Source organism: Macaca thibetana, chromosome 14, assembly GCF_024542745.1.
Source record: "Macaca thibetana thibetana isolate TM-01 chromosome 14, ASM2454274v1, whole genome shotgun sequence".
NCBI lineage: Eukaryota > Metazoa > Chordata > Mammalia > Primates > Cercopithecidae > Macaca > Macaca thibetana.
Window position 1 is genome coordinate 95,150,989 of NC_065591.1, and position 18,412 is coordinate 95,169,400.

At 34.5% G+C, this 18,412-nt stretch overlaps 1 protein-coding gene across 7 annotated transcripts in view; it reads left to right on the top strand.

The window, feature by feature from the left end:
* DYNC2H1 (dynein cytoplasmic 2 heavy chain 1) overlaps positions 1-18,412 on the top strand; it is a 349,828-nt gene that overhangs the window by 103,640 nt on the left and 227,776 nt on the right. For all 7 annotated transcript variants that reach the window (XM_050758863.1, XM_050758858.1, XM_050758861.1 and 4 more), the window contains exons 58-63: positions 1,172-1,295; positions 2,080-2,201; positions 11,699-11,785; positions 14,223-14,349; positions 15,871-16,012; positions 16,601-16,710. In XM_050758863.1, the coding sequence (XP_050614820.1) occupies positions 1,172-1,295; positions 2,080-2,201; positions 11,699-11,785; positions 14,223-14,349; positions 15,871-16,012; positions 16,601-16,710 (712 nt within the window). The remainder of the gene's footprint in view (positions 1-1,171; positions 1,296-2,079; positions 2,202-11,698; positions 11,786-14,222; positions 14,350-15,870; positions 16,013-16,600; positions 16,711-18,412) is intronic.

Here is an 18,412-nt window from a genome sequence, read left to right on the forward strand (position 1 = left end):
TTTAAATATTTCTTATATTGTTTTTCAAAGTGCACTTCATCTAAATACATGGGTATTCATTTTGCCTTGAAATTTCAAGGTATTCTATGTAATCATATATCAGGATCTATATATTCCTTTCTCTAAGTGGTTGTTAAAAGTGTCAGAAGAAAAGGAATACCTTAGAATCTTTAAGAAATTTCTCAATAAATATAATAATGTATTTGGTCCATACATAGTAGAGAGGACTGTGATTTCACTGTGATTTACTGATGAAAAAAATACAGTCACTATCCTTAAGAGTCTTGTATTACTGAGAGAGGGAAAGAGACAGACAGAAACAGAAAGAAGGAGACCCTTAAATAATAAAAGGGAGCTGGAAACTAGAAGAGAATAAGGTATTAACACAATATGAAACCATGCAGGCTCAGGTTTCATGTTATAATAGTGGTGTTATGGTTTGTGCCGATATTAAGTTCCTTGTTAGTATTTAGGTTGATAGTAAAGAGTTCATTTTATATCTGGAGATGGAGGAGGACATAGGTTGAGAGAGCACTTTAAGTTACCTTAAAAGGAGTCAGACAATTTTCTTGCACATCCTAGAACATATGAGTACCTAATAGTTTACAAATAAGGATTTGAGTAGAACAAGATGTGATTCTTTCATATCATTTCTTAGTTTATTCACAGAACATTAGAAAGACTGTTGTACATCTCTCTAGAGTTTTTGTTGTCTACAAAAAGTCAATAATATGGCTGGGCACACCTGCAATCCCAGCACTTTGAGAGGCAAAGGCACTTTAGGCCAGGAGTTTGAGACCAGCCTGGGCAACATGGTGAAACCCGATCTCTAATAAAAATACAAAAAATTAGCCAGATGTGGTGGCACACACCTGTGGTCCCAGCTACTCAGGAGGCTGAGGTGGGAGGATCGCTTGAACCCAGGAGGTGAAGGTTGCAGTGAGCTGAGATTGTACCACGGCACTCCAGCCTAGGTGACAGAGTGAGACTCTGTCTCAAAACAAACACAAAAAATAAGGATAATACATTAGAAGCTTAAAGGTTTTAGTACCGTATTTTTTGTTAACTAATGGATTAAAAGTATTACATTCACCATTTTGTTAAACTGATTTTTTTTCAGAAACAGCAAATTTTGTTTAGTCTCATTTAAGGAAATATGCTTTAATTTTAGTTTCCTTGCAAAAAGAGGTGTAAGAGAAGACATAGCAACCTTTGATGCCCGAAATATTTCAAAGGAAATAAGAGAGAGCGTTGAAGAACTTCTTTATAAAAATAAAGGATCTTTTGATCCAAAGGTAATTTTTAAGTTATATCATAAATTTGCTTTTCCATACCATATAATATTCTGCTGTTTAAAATGTGATGTTTTGTCATTGCCAATTGTTTAGATCACTTAAAAATGAAAATCAAAAATAAGCTTATAGGTATTATATCTGGGAAGCATTAACCATCAGAATCAGGTAAATTAGAATCTAGGTAGCAGGGGAGATTTATTGAGTGGTTTTAATAGTTTTGTATCTGCTGTTGAAAGTTAAAAAAAAAAAAACTTTTTTTTTTTAACTTTCAACTGTCCTGGTGTGCTTTTATTTTTTCTTGTGTCACTTGTCAGATGACAACAGGTATCTGTGTTAGGACAGTGGTATCTAATTTCAGTGAACAATTTAGATTTCATGATTCTGGTATTTTTTTAGATCCCTTAATCAAAATGTTATGTACATCTTCTTTAACACCAATTACAATGGTTTTAAAGCTGCTCTTATCTAATAAAGATACTCAAACATTGTTGTGGCTGACACATGTATTCATTAGAAATGTGACTAATAGAAAATTATGTTGATAAAACATCTTTATTTTAAAGATTCTGTGTGGTTCAAAAATTTATGTTTAAGTGAAAATAGAGTTCATGTATATTTCTCTTAATCAAAATAGAAGTTCACTGTATTTTTGTGTTAGCTATAAGCCAAAAACTTCTTTATTTGGGTCAAGTTAATAAATGTCCAAATAAAGTGTGTTAGAATTAACTTTGCTTTCATCTGAAATTAAGTAAGGATGTTGAATCACTTCTCATGGATTTTTCAGAATGCTAAGCGTGCCAGTACTGCAGCTGCACCTTTGGCTGCCTGGGTGAAAGCCAATATCCAGTATTCCCATGTCTTGGAACGAATTCAGCCTTTGGAAACTGAACAGGCAGGATTAGAATCGTAAGTGAGATATAAAATATAAACAATTCTAACCTTTATTTTCATCAGTTTGATGAGGTTTTAATATTATTTTTTATTTTTTCTCTATTTGTAAAATGGCAGTTGACAATACTAAAATATATAAAATGAGTCAATTAAATGTAAATTTAAAAACAGATCAAAACAAGAAAGCAGTTAGAAGGAGATAGCAGAACCAACTCACTTTTTTTTACCATTATTATATTGTTGGAAGCCTAGGTAGGTAAAAGTTCCTTTAGAAGGAGCCAAAGTTTCATAAAGGAATTTTGAGACTAATTTTGCTCTTGTTGCCCAGGCTGGAGTGCTATGGTGTGATATCGGCTCACCAAAACCTCTGCCTCCTGGGTTCAAGCGATTCTCCTGTCTCAGCCTCCTGAGTAGCTGGGATTACATGCATGTGCCACCACGCCTGGTTAATTTTGTATTTTTAGTAGAGATGGGGTTTCTCCATGTGGGTCAGGCTGGTCTTGAACTCCCGACCTCAGGTGATTCGCCTGCCTCGGCCTCCCAAAATGCTGGGATTACAGGTGTGGACTACCACGCCTGGCCAAGGAATAACGTTAAAGTACAAAAGGAAAGCTTTGGAAATTAAAGACTTTTATTTTTATTTATTTATTTATTTATTTATTTATTTATTTATTTATTGAGATGGAGTCTTGCTCTATTGCCAGGCTGGAGTGCAGTGGCGCAACCTCAGCTCACTTCAGCCTCTGCCTCCTGGGTTCAAGTGATTCCCCTGCTTCAGCCTCCCAAGCAGCTGGGGTTACAGGCACGTGCCACCACACCTGGCTAATTTTTTGCATTTTAGTAGAGAAGGGGTTTCACCATGTTGGCCAAGATGGTCTCCATCTCCTGACCTCATGATCTGCCCAACTCCACCTCCCAAAGTGCTTGGATTACAGGCATGAGCCACTGTGCCTGGCTGGAAATTTAAGGCTTTTATGTTTGTTTTTGCCTTCTAAGTTCTAGGAAATGTTTAGCATATATTTTCCAAAACAGTGTGTGGACAGGAAGGAGGAAGATTTAACCACTTATTATTGGAGCTTACAGTTCTAATTTGCTATCATTACTAAGTCACAAATGTATTTTATCTCTTTTGTTCTAAATGCAGACCAAAGGTTTATGTTCTTTTTTTAAAAAAAATTTTATTTCAGTAGGTTTTTGGGGAACAGGTGGTGTTTGGTTACATGAATGAGATCTTTAGTGGTGATTTCTGAGATTTTGGTGCAGCAATCATCTGAGCAGTGTTACACTATACCCAATGTGTAGTCTTTTATCTCTTGCCACCTCCCGCCCTTTCCCCCGAGTCTCCAAAGTCCAATGCCTCATTTTCATGCCTTTGCATCCTTATAACTTAGCTCCTACATGAATGAGAATGTACGATGTTTGGTTTTCCATTCCTGAGATACTTTACTTAGAATATGATTCTCCAATTCAATCCAGGTTGTTGCAAATGCCATTATTTTGTTTCTTTTTGTGGCTGAGTAGTATTCCGTGGTGTATATATATACTACATTCTCTTTATACACTCACTGAATGATAGGCATTGGGTTGGTTCTGTCCTTTTGCCATTGCAATTTGTGCTGCTACAAACATGCGTGTGCAAGTATCTTTTCCATATAATGCCTTCTTTTCCTCTGGGTAGATACCTGGTAGTAGAATTGCTGGATCAAACAGTAGATCTGCTTTTAGTTCTTTAAGGAATCTCCACACTGTTTTCCATAGTGGTTGTACTAGTTTACTTTCCTACCAACAGCGTAAAAGTGTTCCCTTTTCACTGCATCCCTGCCAACATCTATTATTTTTTGATTTTTTGATTATGACCATTCTTGCAAGAGTGAGGTGGTACTGGATTGTGGTTTTGATTTGCATTTCTGTGATAATTAATGATGTTGAGCATTTTTCCATATGCTTATTGGCCATTTGTATATCTTCTTTTGAGAATTGTCTATTCATGTTCTTAGCCTACTTTTTGATGGGGTTGTTTGTTTTTTTCTTGCTGATTTGTTTAAGTTTGTCATGGATTCTGGATATTAGTCCTTTGTCAGATGTATAGATTGTGAAAATTTTCTCCCACTCTATGGGTTGTCTTTTAACTCTGCCAATTGTTTCTTTTGCTGTGCAGAAGGATTTTAGTTTATTTAAGTTCCATCTGTTTATCTTTGTATTTCTTGCATTTGCTTTTGGGTTCTTGAAGTCTTTGCCTAAGCCAATGTCTATAAGGGTATTACTGATGTTATCTTCTAGAATGGTTATGGTTTTCAGGTCTTAGATTTAAGTCTATGATCCATCTTGAGTTGATTTTTTTGTATAGGATGAGAGACGAGGATCCAGTTTCATTCTTCTACATGGGGCTTTCCAATTACCCCGGCACCATTGGTTGAATAGGGCATCCTTTCCCCACTGTATGTTTTTGTTTGCTTTGTGGAAGATCAGTTGGCTGTAAGTATTTGGGTTTATTTCTGGGTTTTCTATTCTGTTCCATTGGTCTATGTGCCTATTTTTATACCAGTGCAATGCTATTTTGGCGACTGTGGCCTTATAGTATAGTTTGAGGTTGGGTAATGTGATGCCTCCAGATTTATTTGTTTGTTTGTTTGCTTACTCTTGCTTTGGCTATGCAGGTTCTTTTTTCGTTCCATATGAATATTAGGATTGTTTTTTCTACTTCTGTGAAGAATGATGGTGGTATTGTGATGGGAATCACATTGAGTTTGTAAATTGCTTTCGGCAGTATGGTCATTTTCACAATATTGATTCTACCTATCTGTGAGCATGGGATATGTTTCCATTTGTTTGTATCATTTGTTTGTGACCATATCAGCTTGGTTAGGTATATTCCTAAGTTGTTTTTTTTGTTTGTTTGTTTGTTTTTTTTTGCAGCTACTGTAAAAGGAACTGAGTTCTTGATTTGATTTTCAGCATGGTTGCAGTTGGTGTATAGCAGAGCTGCTGATTTGTGTACATGAATTTTATGTTCTGAAGCTTTGCTGAATTCATTTACGAGTTCTAGGAGCTTTTTGGATGAGTCTTTAGGGTTTTCTAGGTGTATAATGCTATCATCAGCAAACTGGCAGTTTAGCCTCCTCTTTACCAATTTGGATGCCCTTTATTTCTTTCACCTGTCTGATTGTTCTGGCTAGAACGTTTAGTGCTATGTAGAATAGAACTGATAAAAGTAGGCATCCTTGTCTCTTGTTCCAGTTCTCATGGAGAATGCATTCCACTTTTCCCCATTCAGTATAATGTTGGCTGTGGGTTTGTCATAGATGGCTTTTATTACCTTAAGATATGTCCCTTCTGTGCCAATTTTGCTGAGGATTTTAATCATAAAGGGACACTGGATTTTGTTAAATGCTTTTTCTGTGTCTATTGAGATGATTATGTGATATGTGTTTTTAATTCTGTTTATGTGGTGTATCACATTTATTGACTTAACGTATGTTATACCTGCATCCCTGGTATGAAACCCATTTGATCATGGTGGATTATCTTTTTGATATGTTATTGGATTTGGTTCACTAGTATTTTGTTGAGGATTTTTGCATCTGTGTTCATCAGGAATATTGGTCTATAGTTTTCTTTTTTAGTTATCTCCTTTCCTGGTTCTGGTATTAGGGTGATACTGGCTTCATAGATTGATTTAGGGAGGATTCTCAACCTTCTCTATATTTTTGAATAGTGTCAATAGGATTGGTACCAATTCTTCTTTGAATGTCTTATAGAATTAAGCTGTGAATCCCTCAGTTTTAAAATTACCATTTCAATTCTGCTGCTTGTTACTGGTCTGTTCAGCGGTTCTATATCTTCCTGGTTTAATCTAGGTGGGTTGTATATTTCCAGAAATTTATCCATCTCCTTTGGGTTTTCTAGTTTATGTGCATAAAGGTGTTCATAGTAGCCTTGAATAATCTTTTTTATGTCTGTGGTGTAGTTGTAATATCTCCCATTTCTCTCTAATTAAGCTAATTTGTAACTTCTCTCTTTTTTTCTTGGTTAATCTTGCAAATGGTCTATCAATTTTATTTTTTCAAAGAACCAACTTTTTGTTTCATTTATCTTTTGTATTTTTTTTTGTTTGTTTCAATTTCATTTAGTTCTGCTCTAATCTTTGTTATTTGTTTTTTTCTGCTGGATTTGGGTTTGGATTGTTCTTGTTTCTTCAGTTCCATGAGGTGTGACCTTAGATTGTCTATTTATACTCTTTCATACTTTTTGATATAGGCATTTAATGCTCTGAGATTTCCTCTTAACACCACCTTTGTTGTATTCTAGAGGTTTTGATAGGTTGTATGAATTACTATTATTATTCAGTTCAAACAATTTTTCAATTTCCATTTTGATTTCATTGTTGACCCAACAGTCATTCAGGAGCAGGTTATTTAATTTCCACATATTTGCATTGCTTTGAAGGTCCTTTTTGGACTTGATTTTCAGTTTTATTGCACAGTGGTCTGAGAGGGTACTTGATATAATTTAGATTTTCTTAAATGTACTGAGACTTGTTTTGTAGCCTGTCATATGGTCTATCTTGGAGAATGTTCCATGTGCTGATGAATAGAATGTATATTCTGCTGTCATTGGCTAGAATGCTCTGTAAATATCTGTGAAGTCCATTTGTTGTAGGGTATAGTTTAAGTCCGTTATTTCTTTGTTGACTTTCTGTCTTGATGACTTGTCTAGTGCTGTCAGTGGAGTATTAAAGTTTCTCACTATTATTGTGTTGATGTTTATCTCATTTCTTAGGTCTAGTAGTAATTGTTTAATAAATTTGGGAGTTCCATTGTTAGGTGCATATATGTTTAGGATTGTGATATTTTCCTGTCGGACTAGTCCTTTTATCATTACATAATGTCCCTCTTTGTCTTTTTTAATTGCTGTTGCTTTAAAGTTTGTTATGTCTGATATAAGAATAGCTACTCTTGCTTACTTTTGGTGTCCATTTGCATGGAATATCTTTTTCCACCCCTTTACCTTAAGTTTATGTGAGTCCTTATTTTGTCAGGTGAGTCTCTGTTAGACAGCAGAAACTCGATTGGTGAATTCTTACCAATTCTGCCATTGTGTATTTTTTAAGTGGAGCATTTACGCCATTTACATTCAATGTTAGTATTGAGATAAGAGGTACTATTCTATTCAGCATGCTATTTGTTGCCTGAATACCCTTTTTTTTTTTCCATTGTGTTATTGTTTTTTTTTTGAGACTGGGTCTCACTCTGCCCAGGCTGGAGTGCAGTGGCACAATCTCACCTCACTACAACCTCTGCCTCCTGGATTCAAGGGATTCTCTTGCCTCCTGAGTAGCTGGGATTACAGGTGCCTGCCATCACACCCAGCTAATTTTTGTAGTTTTAGTAGAAATGGGGTTATGCCATGTTGGCCATGTTGGTCTCAAACTCTCAATCTCAAGTAATCCACCCGCCTTGGCCTCCAAAAGTCCTGGGATTACGGGCATGAGCCACCATGCCTGGCCATTGTGTTATTGTTATATAGGTCCTGTGAAATTTATGCTTTAAGGAGGTTCTATTTTAGTGTATTTTGAGGATTTGTTTCATGATTTAGAGCTCCTTTTAGCAGTTCTTGTAGTGCTGGCTTGGTAGTGGTGAATTCTCTCAGCATTTGTTTGTCTGGAAAAGACTATGTCTTTCCTTCATTTATGAAGTTTAGTTTCTCTGGATACAAAATTCTTGGCTGGTAATTTTTTGTTTAAGGAGGCTAAAAATAGGACCCCAGTCCCTTTGGCTTGTAGGGTTTCTGTTAAGAAATCTGCTGTTACTGTGATAGTTTTTCCTTTATAGGTTACCTGATGCTTTTGCCTCACAGCTGTAAGATCTTTCCTTTGTCTTGACTTCAGATAACCTGATGACTGTATGCCTATGTGATAATCTTTTTACAATGAATTTCTTAGGCGTTCTTCAAACTTCTTTTATTTGGATGTCTAGATCTCTAGCAAGGCCGGGGAAGTTTTCCCCAATTATTCCTCAAATACGTTTTTAGATTTCTCTTTTAGATTTCTCTTCTTTCTTGGGAACACCCATTATTCTTAGGTTTGGACACTCAACATAGTTACAAAATTCTTGGAAGCTTTGTTCATTTTTTAAAATTATTTTTTCTTTGTCTTTGATGATTGAGTTAATTAAAAAGCCTTGTCTTCAATCTCTGAAGCTCTTTCTTCTGCTTGAGTCTATTGCTGAGACTTAGTGCATTTTGGATTTCTCTAAGTATATCCTTGATTTCCAGAAGTTGTGATTGTTTTTTGTTTATGCTATCTATTTCACCGAAGAATTTTCCTTTCATAACCTGTATCATGTTTTTGATTTCTTTAAGTTGGACTTCATCTTTCTCTGGTACCTCTTTGATTAGCTTAATAATCAACCTCCTGAAATCTTTTTCTGGCAATTCAGAGATTTCTTCTTGGTTTGGATACATCGCTGATGAGCTGGTATAATATTTTAGGGGTGTTAAAGAACCTTGTTTTGTCATATTACCAGAATTGTTTTTCTGGTTACATCTCATTTGACTAGACTATATCAGAAGGAAGATCTGGGATTCAAGGGCAGCTGGTCAGGTTCTTTGTCTCACAGAGCGCTCCCTTGCTGTGGTGGTCTTTCTCTTCCCCTAGGAACGGGTATTTCTGAGATCTGAACTGTAGTGATTGTTTTTGCTCTTCTGGGTCTAGCTACCCAGCAGAGCTACCAGGCTCTGGGCTGGTGTTGGGGAGTGTCTGCACAGAGTCCTGTGATGTGATCTGTCTTCCGGTCTCTTAGCCGTGGATACCAGCATCTGCTCCACTGGAGGTAGCAAGGGAATGAGGTGAACTCGGTGATGGTCCTTGGTTTTGTTTTTGTTTAGTGGACTGGTTTTGTGTTGATGGGCCTCCAGCCAGGAGGTGGCACTTTCAAGAGTGCCTCAGCTGTGGTCCTATAGGGAGGATGCAAACTTGCCCTAGGGACACCTGGTTAACAATTCAGGTTTCTCAGGCAGTAGGCAGGGCCTTAGAGCTTTCAAGAAATTATGACCTTTGTCTTTGGCTACCAGGGCAGGTAGAGAAAGACCACCTGGTGGGGGCGGGGGTAGGTGTGTCTGAGCTCAGCCTCTCCTTTGGTGAGGCTTTTGCTGTGGCCGCTGCTGTGGGGGATGGGAGTGTGGTTTCCATTCCAATGTAATTTTTTCCCCAGGGGGATTATGGCTGCCTCTGCTGAGTCATACAGGTCACCCAGGGTAGTTGAGGAAAGCCAGCAGGCACAGGCCTCACTGGCTTTCTATGTAGCCTGCAGTCCTAAAGACTGGTCTCACTCCCACCGTGCCCCAACAACACCACATGTATTTCCAGGCAGCCAGTGACCAGGGCTGAGAACTTGCCCCAGATCATGTGCCTTCCGTTGAGAAAGCAAGCAGACTAATAAGTTTTTCAGTATCTCAGGGAGACTGCAGTGGTGACCCAGTTCCTTCAAAGGGTCTGTGGATTCTTTTGGTTTTCCTAGTATGTTCCTGCAGTAGTTCTTGCAGCGAAAGTTCACCATGTGAATCTCCACATGCTGCTCTGTCTGTCTGAGTGGGAGCTGCAAGGTAGTCCCGCCTGCTGTCTGTCATCTTAATCCTAATTGATCTGTATTCTTGACTGTTCAATTTTTGATATTATCTATTAATTTCCTGCTGTGTATTAACAGTTATTCATCTTATTTCCTTTCTTGTACACTTTTTTGTTCTAAATATAAGAATTGCCTCCCTTTTTTTAGTTGATTATATTTTTCTGTTTACATATCACAAATTTATCCATAGTTTCTCTGTCAGAGCCCTGAAACATCTTCATTCATCTGTGTGTTCTATTTATTTTTTCTTAGCTTTAGGCCTGCTGCTTAAGGCTGTTGTCTTGGGGCTTCTCTTCAGCATTGTTCTAGAGATTACCTATTGTATTCTTTTATTGTGAATTCCTGTCTTTCTCTTCCCTCCTTTAGTTCTTCAGGTTTCTAGAACACATTTTCCATGGTAGAAAGAGTATATGGGCTGGAACATATTTTGAGATTTGCATGTCTAAAAGTATTTATAATATGTTATTGTATGTGATCAATAATTGGGTTGTGTTTAAATACTAGACTAGAAATAGTTTTAGCTCACAGTTTTGAAGGCCTTATTCTATTGCAGCAATTCTCAAAATTTGGTTCCTAGACCGGCAGCATCAGCATCACTTTGGAACTTGTTAAAAGTGCAGATTTTTGAGATCCACCCAAACGAACTGATTCTGATTCAGATACATTGTGGGGGAGGGGACAGTAAGGCCTTGTAATCTCTGTTTTGACAGGTAATTTTGGTATACACTAAAGTTTGAGAACCCCTGTTGTATTCTCTTCTAGAGTTCAGTGTTGCTTTTAGAAAGTCTAATGCTACTTTGATTCCCAGTGTCTTGTATATTACCCCATATTTTTAGGAAGTTAGGAAGCTTTCTTGACCTGTCTGATCTGTGGCTGTTAGTTGTTGATCATGAGTTTTAGAAGTCTGGCTGGAAGACCTGAGTGTGTGGCCTGGGCTCCTTGGCTGCTGAGCATCACTGTAAGGTGATCAAGTATGGACTGGCCATTTTATGGCAACCCCTTAATATTTGTGGGTATTTTGAGAGGATAGGGTGTCAGTCATTTTACTGTAAACGAATCTTTATATCTTTCACCTAGGATGTGCGCATAGAGGTTGATGGAGATGAGTAGGGGCATAAGCTAGACTTGCAGCATTCTGGGTTATGTTAGAGGTAGTCAGCTCTCAACAGAGGATGGATTCTGAGGTCAAACTCTTTGTAATATCAATTATTAAATAATCTTCTGTATTTGGCTTTATTGTTACCTTCAGAAGTATGTTTACATTTTCTGAACATTTTAGGATTCTGCTTTTTTTTTTGACTCTTCTTCGTATAGGCATTTTAGCTTTTGGCTTTTTGCGTTCCGATATGTTAGTTATTACTTTTTAAAATTTTATTGAACTTTGAGGGTGCAGGAGGCTGAGATAGGAAGATTGCTTGAGCCTAGGAGTTTGAGGCTGCAGTGGGCTCTGTTCAGACTACTGCACTACAGCCTGGGAGACAGAGTGAGACTCTGTCTCTTAAGAAAAGGAAATTATTTTTGAAATTTTTCCTATTTCATACTTTCCTCTTTTGATCTCTGTGCATATGTATCTTTCTTATTTTCTTGGCTTCATTTTAGTAGGGTCCTAGAAGGGATAGAAGATAAATAAATATGTACAGAAATGTACATGTTTGAGTGTTTTTAAATATGGAATCCTAGAAGTGGTATAGTTGGGTCAGAGGAAACACTTTTAATTTTAACATTGCTTTTCAAATTAAATTCTAAGTAAAGGTGTTATAATACTGAGTTAATGACAGTTTTAATTGTCATATATTTACTGTAGGATTACATTGTAAGGTGCTGCTGCTGCTTTATAGTTGGTATCTAAAATAGGAATGGCTTTTATAATATTGAGTTATATTTCAGGAATCTGAAGAAAACTGAAGACAGAAAAAGGAAACTAGAGGACCTCCTTAATTCTGTTGGTCAAAAGGTATCAGAACTCAAAGAAAAGTAAGTTATATTTTGAAACGTATTTAGGATAATGCTGAGAGTGTTTACATTTGACATCTTGGTTTATTTCCTGTTTTGACTTTTAAGATTTTAGACTTTTATGACAGATGATGCTATGGGACCCACTAGTCTATAAACTTTTTAAGGATACATTATTATGTTTAAAAATTCTATCCTTTTAACTTTTTTTCTCCTTTGTGTTAAAAAAAGTCTTCATGCAAATATTATACTCAAGTTAAGGATCTTTTTTGAATATTATTATTCTTAAAGCCTTTCATTTATCCTATGTAGTACAGGGTAGAATATATTGGTATGGGAATTATAAATGTTACAACATTTTCTTTTAAAAGTTGCGAAGATTGAAGAACTGAATAATATCTGATTGAATACAGTATATGTTGAAGTGATGTGTCATGCTTCCTTTTTTTAATGGAAGCAAAATTATTATTGAACCAAGAAATTAATCAGATTAAAACTATGAATTTTTTCTGTATGTTCAGGAAACAATTCTCTCTCTGTCTCTCTGTGTCTCTCCCCCCTCTCTCCCTTCTTCAGTTTCTCTTTCTCTCTCACTAATATATATTTATAGAGAAATACTTATAGAAAAAAGCAAACCAAAAAGAAATCCCCAAACCAATAAACACAGTGTTTTCAATATTCTTGAACAATTATTATGTTAGAAATATAGGAAAGAAATCACATCAATTTTTTCCAGGTATCATTATTAGAGAAGTACAAGAAAAATAAGTATAATGTATTATTTTCACTGTCATGTGCTCACAATCAGCACTTAATATTCAGCTAGTGCTCAAATATTTATTGAATAATTAGCTTATTATAGCAATATTTTGACTTCATTTATTAGTCACTTGCTGTGTTAGGTGTTATACTGGGTAATTTATGTATTCATTTCTTTAATCCTTAAAACAATGATGAGAAGTAAATCTATTTCTGTTTAGCAGATTAGGAAGGTTAAAATTATATAGTCTTTTTTATCTGAAGTTGAGCAACTAACAAAATACTAAGCCATGTTAGATACTAGATTTGTTGAATTCCATGAAGTTTCTGCTCTTAACCATTGCACCATACTACTATTATTTTGGAAGGATTATTGTGAGAACTTTTGGAATTAACTTTTAATTTTAAGTAAAACAGAATGGCATTTTTCATTGTAGCGTCATTGATGAGAATGAATTAATGTTGGTTACCATGCTGTTACTTATTATGATCCTTAATTAAGGTTTAATTGACTCTAGGCCATGAATAACAGTCTTATTTTCTTACATATTAACAAAGAATAAAGGGCTTGAAAAATAAGCATGATCTATCAATTTTTAAATTCTAATTTTACAAAATTAAAGAGATGGTTTCCATTTCTAATACAACTTGTACAGAGATATGAGAGTTGATTTAATGCAACAATATTCATTGCAAAACCATGTTCAAGGTGTAGTATGAAATGTTGTGATCAATAAACATGCAGCTTTCTATTTCCAGGTTTTAGAACAGTGCTGTTTAATGGAATTTCATGAGATTATGGAAATGTTCTGTGCTCTTTGTTATCCAGTATGGTAGCCAGTAGTCTTATGTGGCTACTGAGCACTTGCAGTGTTTGTAATATGACTGAGGAATTGAATTTAAAATTTTATTTATCTTTAGTTAATTTAAATTTAAATAGCCACAAAGTGGCTCGTGGCTATTTGTCTATATTGGAGAAGTTGGTTCTAGAGTCTTATGTCTAGGGAAGGAAGGAAGAAGGCACTTAGAGAGACAATGAAATATGCTATAAAGTGCATGCAACTTAGTGCCAGCCACATCTGTATATGAATTTTAGATCCTCTGCTGATTATTGATGAGAACCTGGGTAATAATTTCTTTGGGTTTAAGTTTGCATATGTATAGCATACAATTTATAATACTTAACTTGAATATAGGGAGAGATTATATATAATGTACTAAAATGAATTTTGAAATTTTGTTTGTAGTTTTAGTGGTAAATGTTAGAGGGAGTTGGGCTGTGGGGTGAGGAAGGGTGTGGTTCGAAGCTACTCTAGGCAAATGGAACATTCTGAAGAACATGGGAGATAAAGGATAGGATATTTACTGATAATGTAAAATTCTTCTGATATTGACATATATTAATGGTTTTGCTGATCAGTAATATAATGAAATAAAACTAGAAAGACAGATGGGATGTTTAGAATAGTGTCTTGAATGCCGTATTGGCAAATTTTTATATAATGTAGTAGAGCATGGAGGCCCTGTCAAGTTTTTTTTTGGTTTGTCTCTTCTATTAATGTTACTTTGTATGCAAACATTAATGGTATCATCATTAATTAAATTATGGCATAAAAGTTTACTTTATTACCTATGGATAATTTCATTAAATCTCTCCCAAATCCTTTTTACTTTTAATTAAATTTTAATGTTTACATAGATTTCAGAGCAGGACTTCAGAAGCTGCAAAACTTGAAGCTGAAGTAAGCAAAGCACAAGAAACAATCAAAGCTGCAGAAGTCTTAATTAATCAGCTTGATAGAGAACATAAGAGATGGAATGCACAGGTTTGTTTGACAAGGGGCCGTGAGGAGTCTACCTTTAAAATCCAGGAAATCTATAATGTAATGTATGTTAAGAAAAAGGAGAGAAAGATCCATTAATTTGCACCTGGTTCAGGATAAATAATGTAGATATAAATGGCCATTATGTGAATTACTCTTTAAACAAAGTGTCTTTATATGAATAGAGTTTTAGGCGAAGCAGCCTATTTTCCTTTCAGTTCTGTATGTTATTGAGAGATGAGCAGGATGAAAATGAGTGGATGGAAAACTTAGTACTCCTTAGAATTTTCTTTGAATTTACCTTCACCAGGACAGTAATTTTAGGATTTGACACTGTAGGCTATTTATTTTTTCTTGAAATATTTTGTTATTTTGACTTTTTAGTGTTGTCTTTTGTTTTTTCTTGGTTTATTTCTGAAATCAGTTAAGCTTCCTTTCCTTTCCTTTCCTGATCCTCCTCATCTGCTCACCTAGTAATGTTGATTGTCCTTGTTATACTCTTCCACAGCAGCTTTTTCTGCAACTACCTTGGGTGTTATCTCATCCCATCATAATATCACCTGCACCTTAATAATGACCAGAGCTACATTTCCAGACTACTGAGTGTTAAATGTGTATTTCCAACTATATATTAGACATTTGCATTTAATTGTCTCTCAGGAACTCAAACCCAACATGTCTAAATTATTTTCTTTTTCTCATTCCAAGTCTCCTTTATTTTCTATTTCACTGGAGGCGTCTTTCTTTGGGCATCAATACTAAAAATATATGGGTTGTCTTAGACTCTTCCCTGTTTACTTGTCATATCCGTTTGCAAATATTCTTTGTATTTGTCTTCTATCTTTAATGCCAATATTTCTTTGTTTCTCATCTCACTTTTTAAATGTCTTCCTCCTATCTGACCCTTTTATTAGTTCACCCTTCATTTGTCAGCTGAATTATCTTTATAAAACCCAATCTGATTACATTACTCATTGCTTGCTTAAATGCTTTCAATGGCTCACGTCACAGTTTAAAATAGAAACTCCTTTGCATGTCATGGAAAACCTTTCACAATCTGCCTTTATTTAACTCTATCTCTCTTCTTTCCTTTAATATAACTACTCTTTCTGCTGAATCTTGTGCTTTATTTACAATAACCTTTTTGCTGATGGGTCTTCATGCCGTAGCTTTGTTTTGTCCCTTTGTTCATTCTCTGTGCCTTAATCTTAGTTTACAAAGTGATGCAAACTCACATTTAACTGTGGTTGGGATGAAAGTTCTGCTTTCTTTAAAATCATTAAGAACTTTCAATGACTGAATATGTTTGTTTCTACAAATATATTAGGATTTTATACTTTTAAAAAATATCACAGCAGAGTCTGAGATCTTTTTGATATTTTTACATTTTGACTATTATATTCAAAACAAGGAGTTATTACTTGTGATTCTTCCCTCCACAATCAAAACCATAAAACTGTCATTTTCTTTAACGTTAGAACATACTCATATATCTCCCTCTTTCTTCGCTCTCTTTTTTTCCAGGTTGTAGAGATAACAGAGGAATTAGCTACTCTTCCTAAAAGAGCTCAACTTGCTGCTGCATTTATTACATATCTTTCTGCTGCTCCTGAGTCTCTGAGAAAAACCTGTTTGGAAGAATGGACCAAGTCAGCTGGTCTTGAGAGTTTGTATTTAGTTACTCCTGAATTTAAAATTTCAATATACTAAAAATGGACCCTTTGTTCTCTGTTATTTTACCTTTTTTCAATGGGGGAAATTTTTTATGGATCACAAGTATACCCTGGAGCTACTTTAGATTTGCCACATTCCACAAATGTTCTTGAATTTACTTTATTATTATGATTTTTCTATTCTTAAATCACTGTAAAAAACTGAGACGACTGAATTATTTTTGATATTGCTTGGATGCAATTAAACATTATATTACTTTTATTTTTATAATTTATTTGATAGGCTGAGATGTAAGAACTTTAAAATTCCTCATGATTTTAGTGGTATTTTACAAAATTATTTTAGTTTGTGAAACATTCACTCAAAGAAATAGGACTTCATGGAGTTCCATCCTTCTGCACCTTTTGTTTTTGTTTTTGACTTCTTTCTCCTTGGGTTTGGGTGTTAAATGTGGAAGAATGGGTTTCAAGTTAAGGACTGTCGTAGGACTTTTGTTTTGGAATAAATAGCTTTATTTCCTTCCCTTCATTAAGTACAAGATCATTGTAGTAAAGTATTTTCAATGTCTTCAACTTTTCAGAATTTGATCTGAGGAGATTTCTTTGTACTGAAAGTGAGCAGTTAATTTGGAAAAGTGAAGGCCTACCATCAGATGACCTTTCCATAGAAAATGCTCTTGTAATATTACAGGTAGTTAATTTATTTTAATTTTTTATTAGAAATGTTTTATTGTCAAGCTTGCTGTGGAAATTGTGTTCTTCATATTCTTAGTCTTTCACAGTTACCCTTTTCTTACTAAAATAAAAATATTTTGCTAATGAAAACCCATTAATGATTCAGTTAGTGAATGTATGACTTTCAGTATAATTTATTTTTTACCTTAATATAAAAGTATAAAGTGGCATTCTTTTGATGTCAAAATGTTCTAAATTGTATTTCCTAATAGTAGTAGAAATATTTTAGGGATACCCAATTCATTGGTTATGTAGTTTCTTCATGAGTACAGACTAGAGTATATGACTTCATAAATTTTATATTTTTATTTCATTTTATTTTGCCAAACAAAATTAGCAAAAAGTGAAGATAAGTTTTTGGCTTATCAATTAGAGATAATCATACACATATTTTGGAAAACTGTTTTGTCACATAGTACAGATTTTCCAAAGCTGTTTAAAATAGAAAATAGCATAACCTTATTATCAGTGAATGTGAAAACCAAATTCAAAGCCATGTACACAAATAAATAATCACTTTGAATAAAGTTTGATTTTTCCCATTAACTTGGTTTACTTTTCTGATATGGAACTTGGAAGACAATTTTTACTTCTTGATAATGTGATTTTTCTATTCTTTCTGTCAATAGTTTATATTTCATAGTAAGTATTAGTGTTCCTTTTCCTCTTTGTAATCCTTCTCTCTGCCTACACACTATTTCCTGATTCTTATTTTTTAACTCCATAGTCTCAAAGAAAGCATGAACATTAAACACGCTCCTCTTTATGTAGCATAAACTGTATTATAAGATTCATATTTTAGGTGCTGTTCATTACTTGATAATTTGTTCTGTTTTATTAGACTTATTAATCAGCTGACTATGCTTCAGCTCACTATATTGGTAACTTACCAGTAGAGAAGTTGCTGACCACTAATTGAATAGTTTTGCCTTCTTTTAATTTGATTTTGCCTGTTTTTAAATTTACTTTTTAAAAAAATTTTTATTATTTTTACAATGGAATCACAAATATGAATCTCTAAATACTTATATAAGTAAATGTGTTACATTTTGGCAAACTATGTGCTTTTTATTATATTTATTATTCCCTCCCTAAGGTTTCATAGCCACCTCTTTTTCCTCTTTCAATAATCCAAGAAAGCAATTCATTGCAAATTAAAAAAAAAAAAAAGTTTAAGAATTCTTTTCTATTCCATAAGAAACAAGGGGAGGGTGGTAAGTCTGTAGACAAAATATGTTTATCAGAATAAATTTTTTACTGATGTTAATTGAAAATGCTTAGTTTTATATTCTGAATTATCTTTCATGATGGATATGGGAAATTGCTTTTGAAATTAATAATAAGCCTAAATTTACTTTGTATTTAACATTGCTAAGTTCCTTTTAGATAATTATTTGCATTTATATGACAAAAGAAAAATCATTGGAAAGATTTCTTAGGGTAATTAGTTATTTTGTTGAAATGAATTTGCCATTATGGTCAACACTCGACCTCAGTTTTAAGGTGTACTAGATTTCAAATTAGTTGTAGTTTAAGGGTATGATTGGATAGCATATAATCTGTGACATCAACTCATTAACATCACCATGTATGTAAATTTAAATCTCTAAATATATATTAGTTGGGCTTCTGGGAAAAGATGGCTAGACATGGTAAGT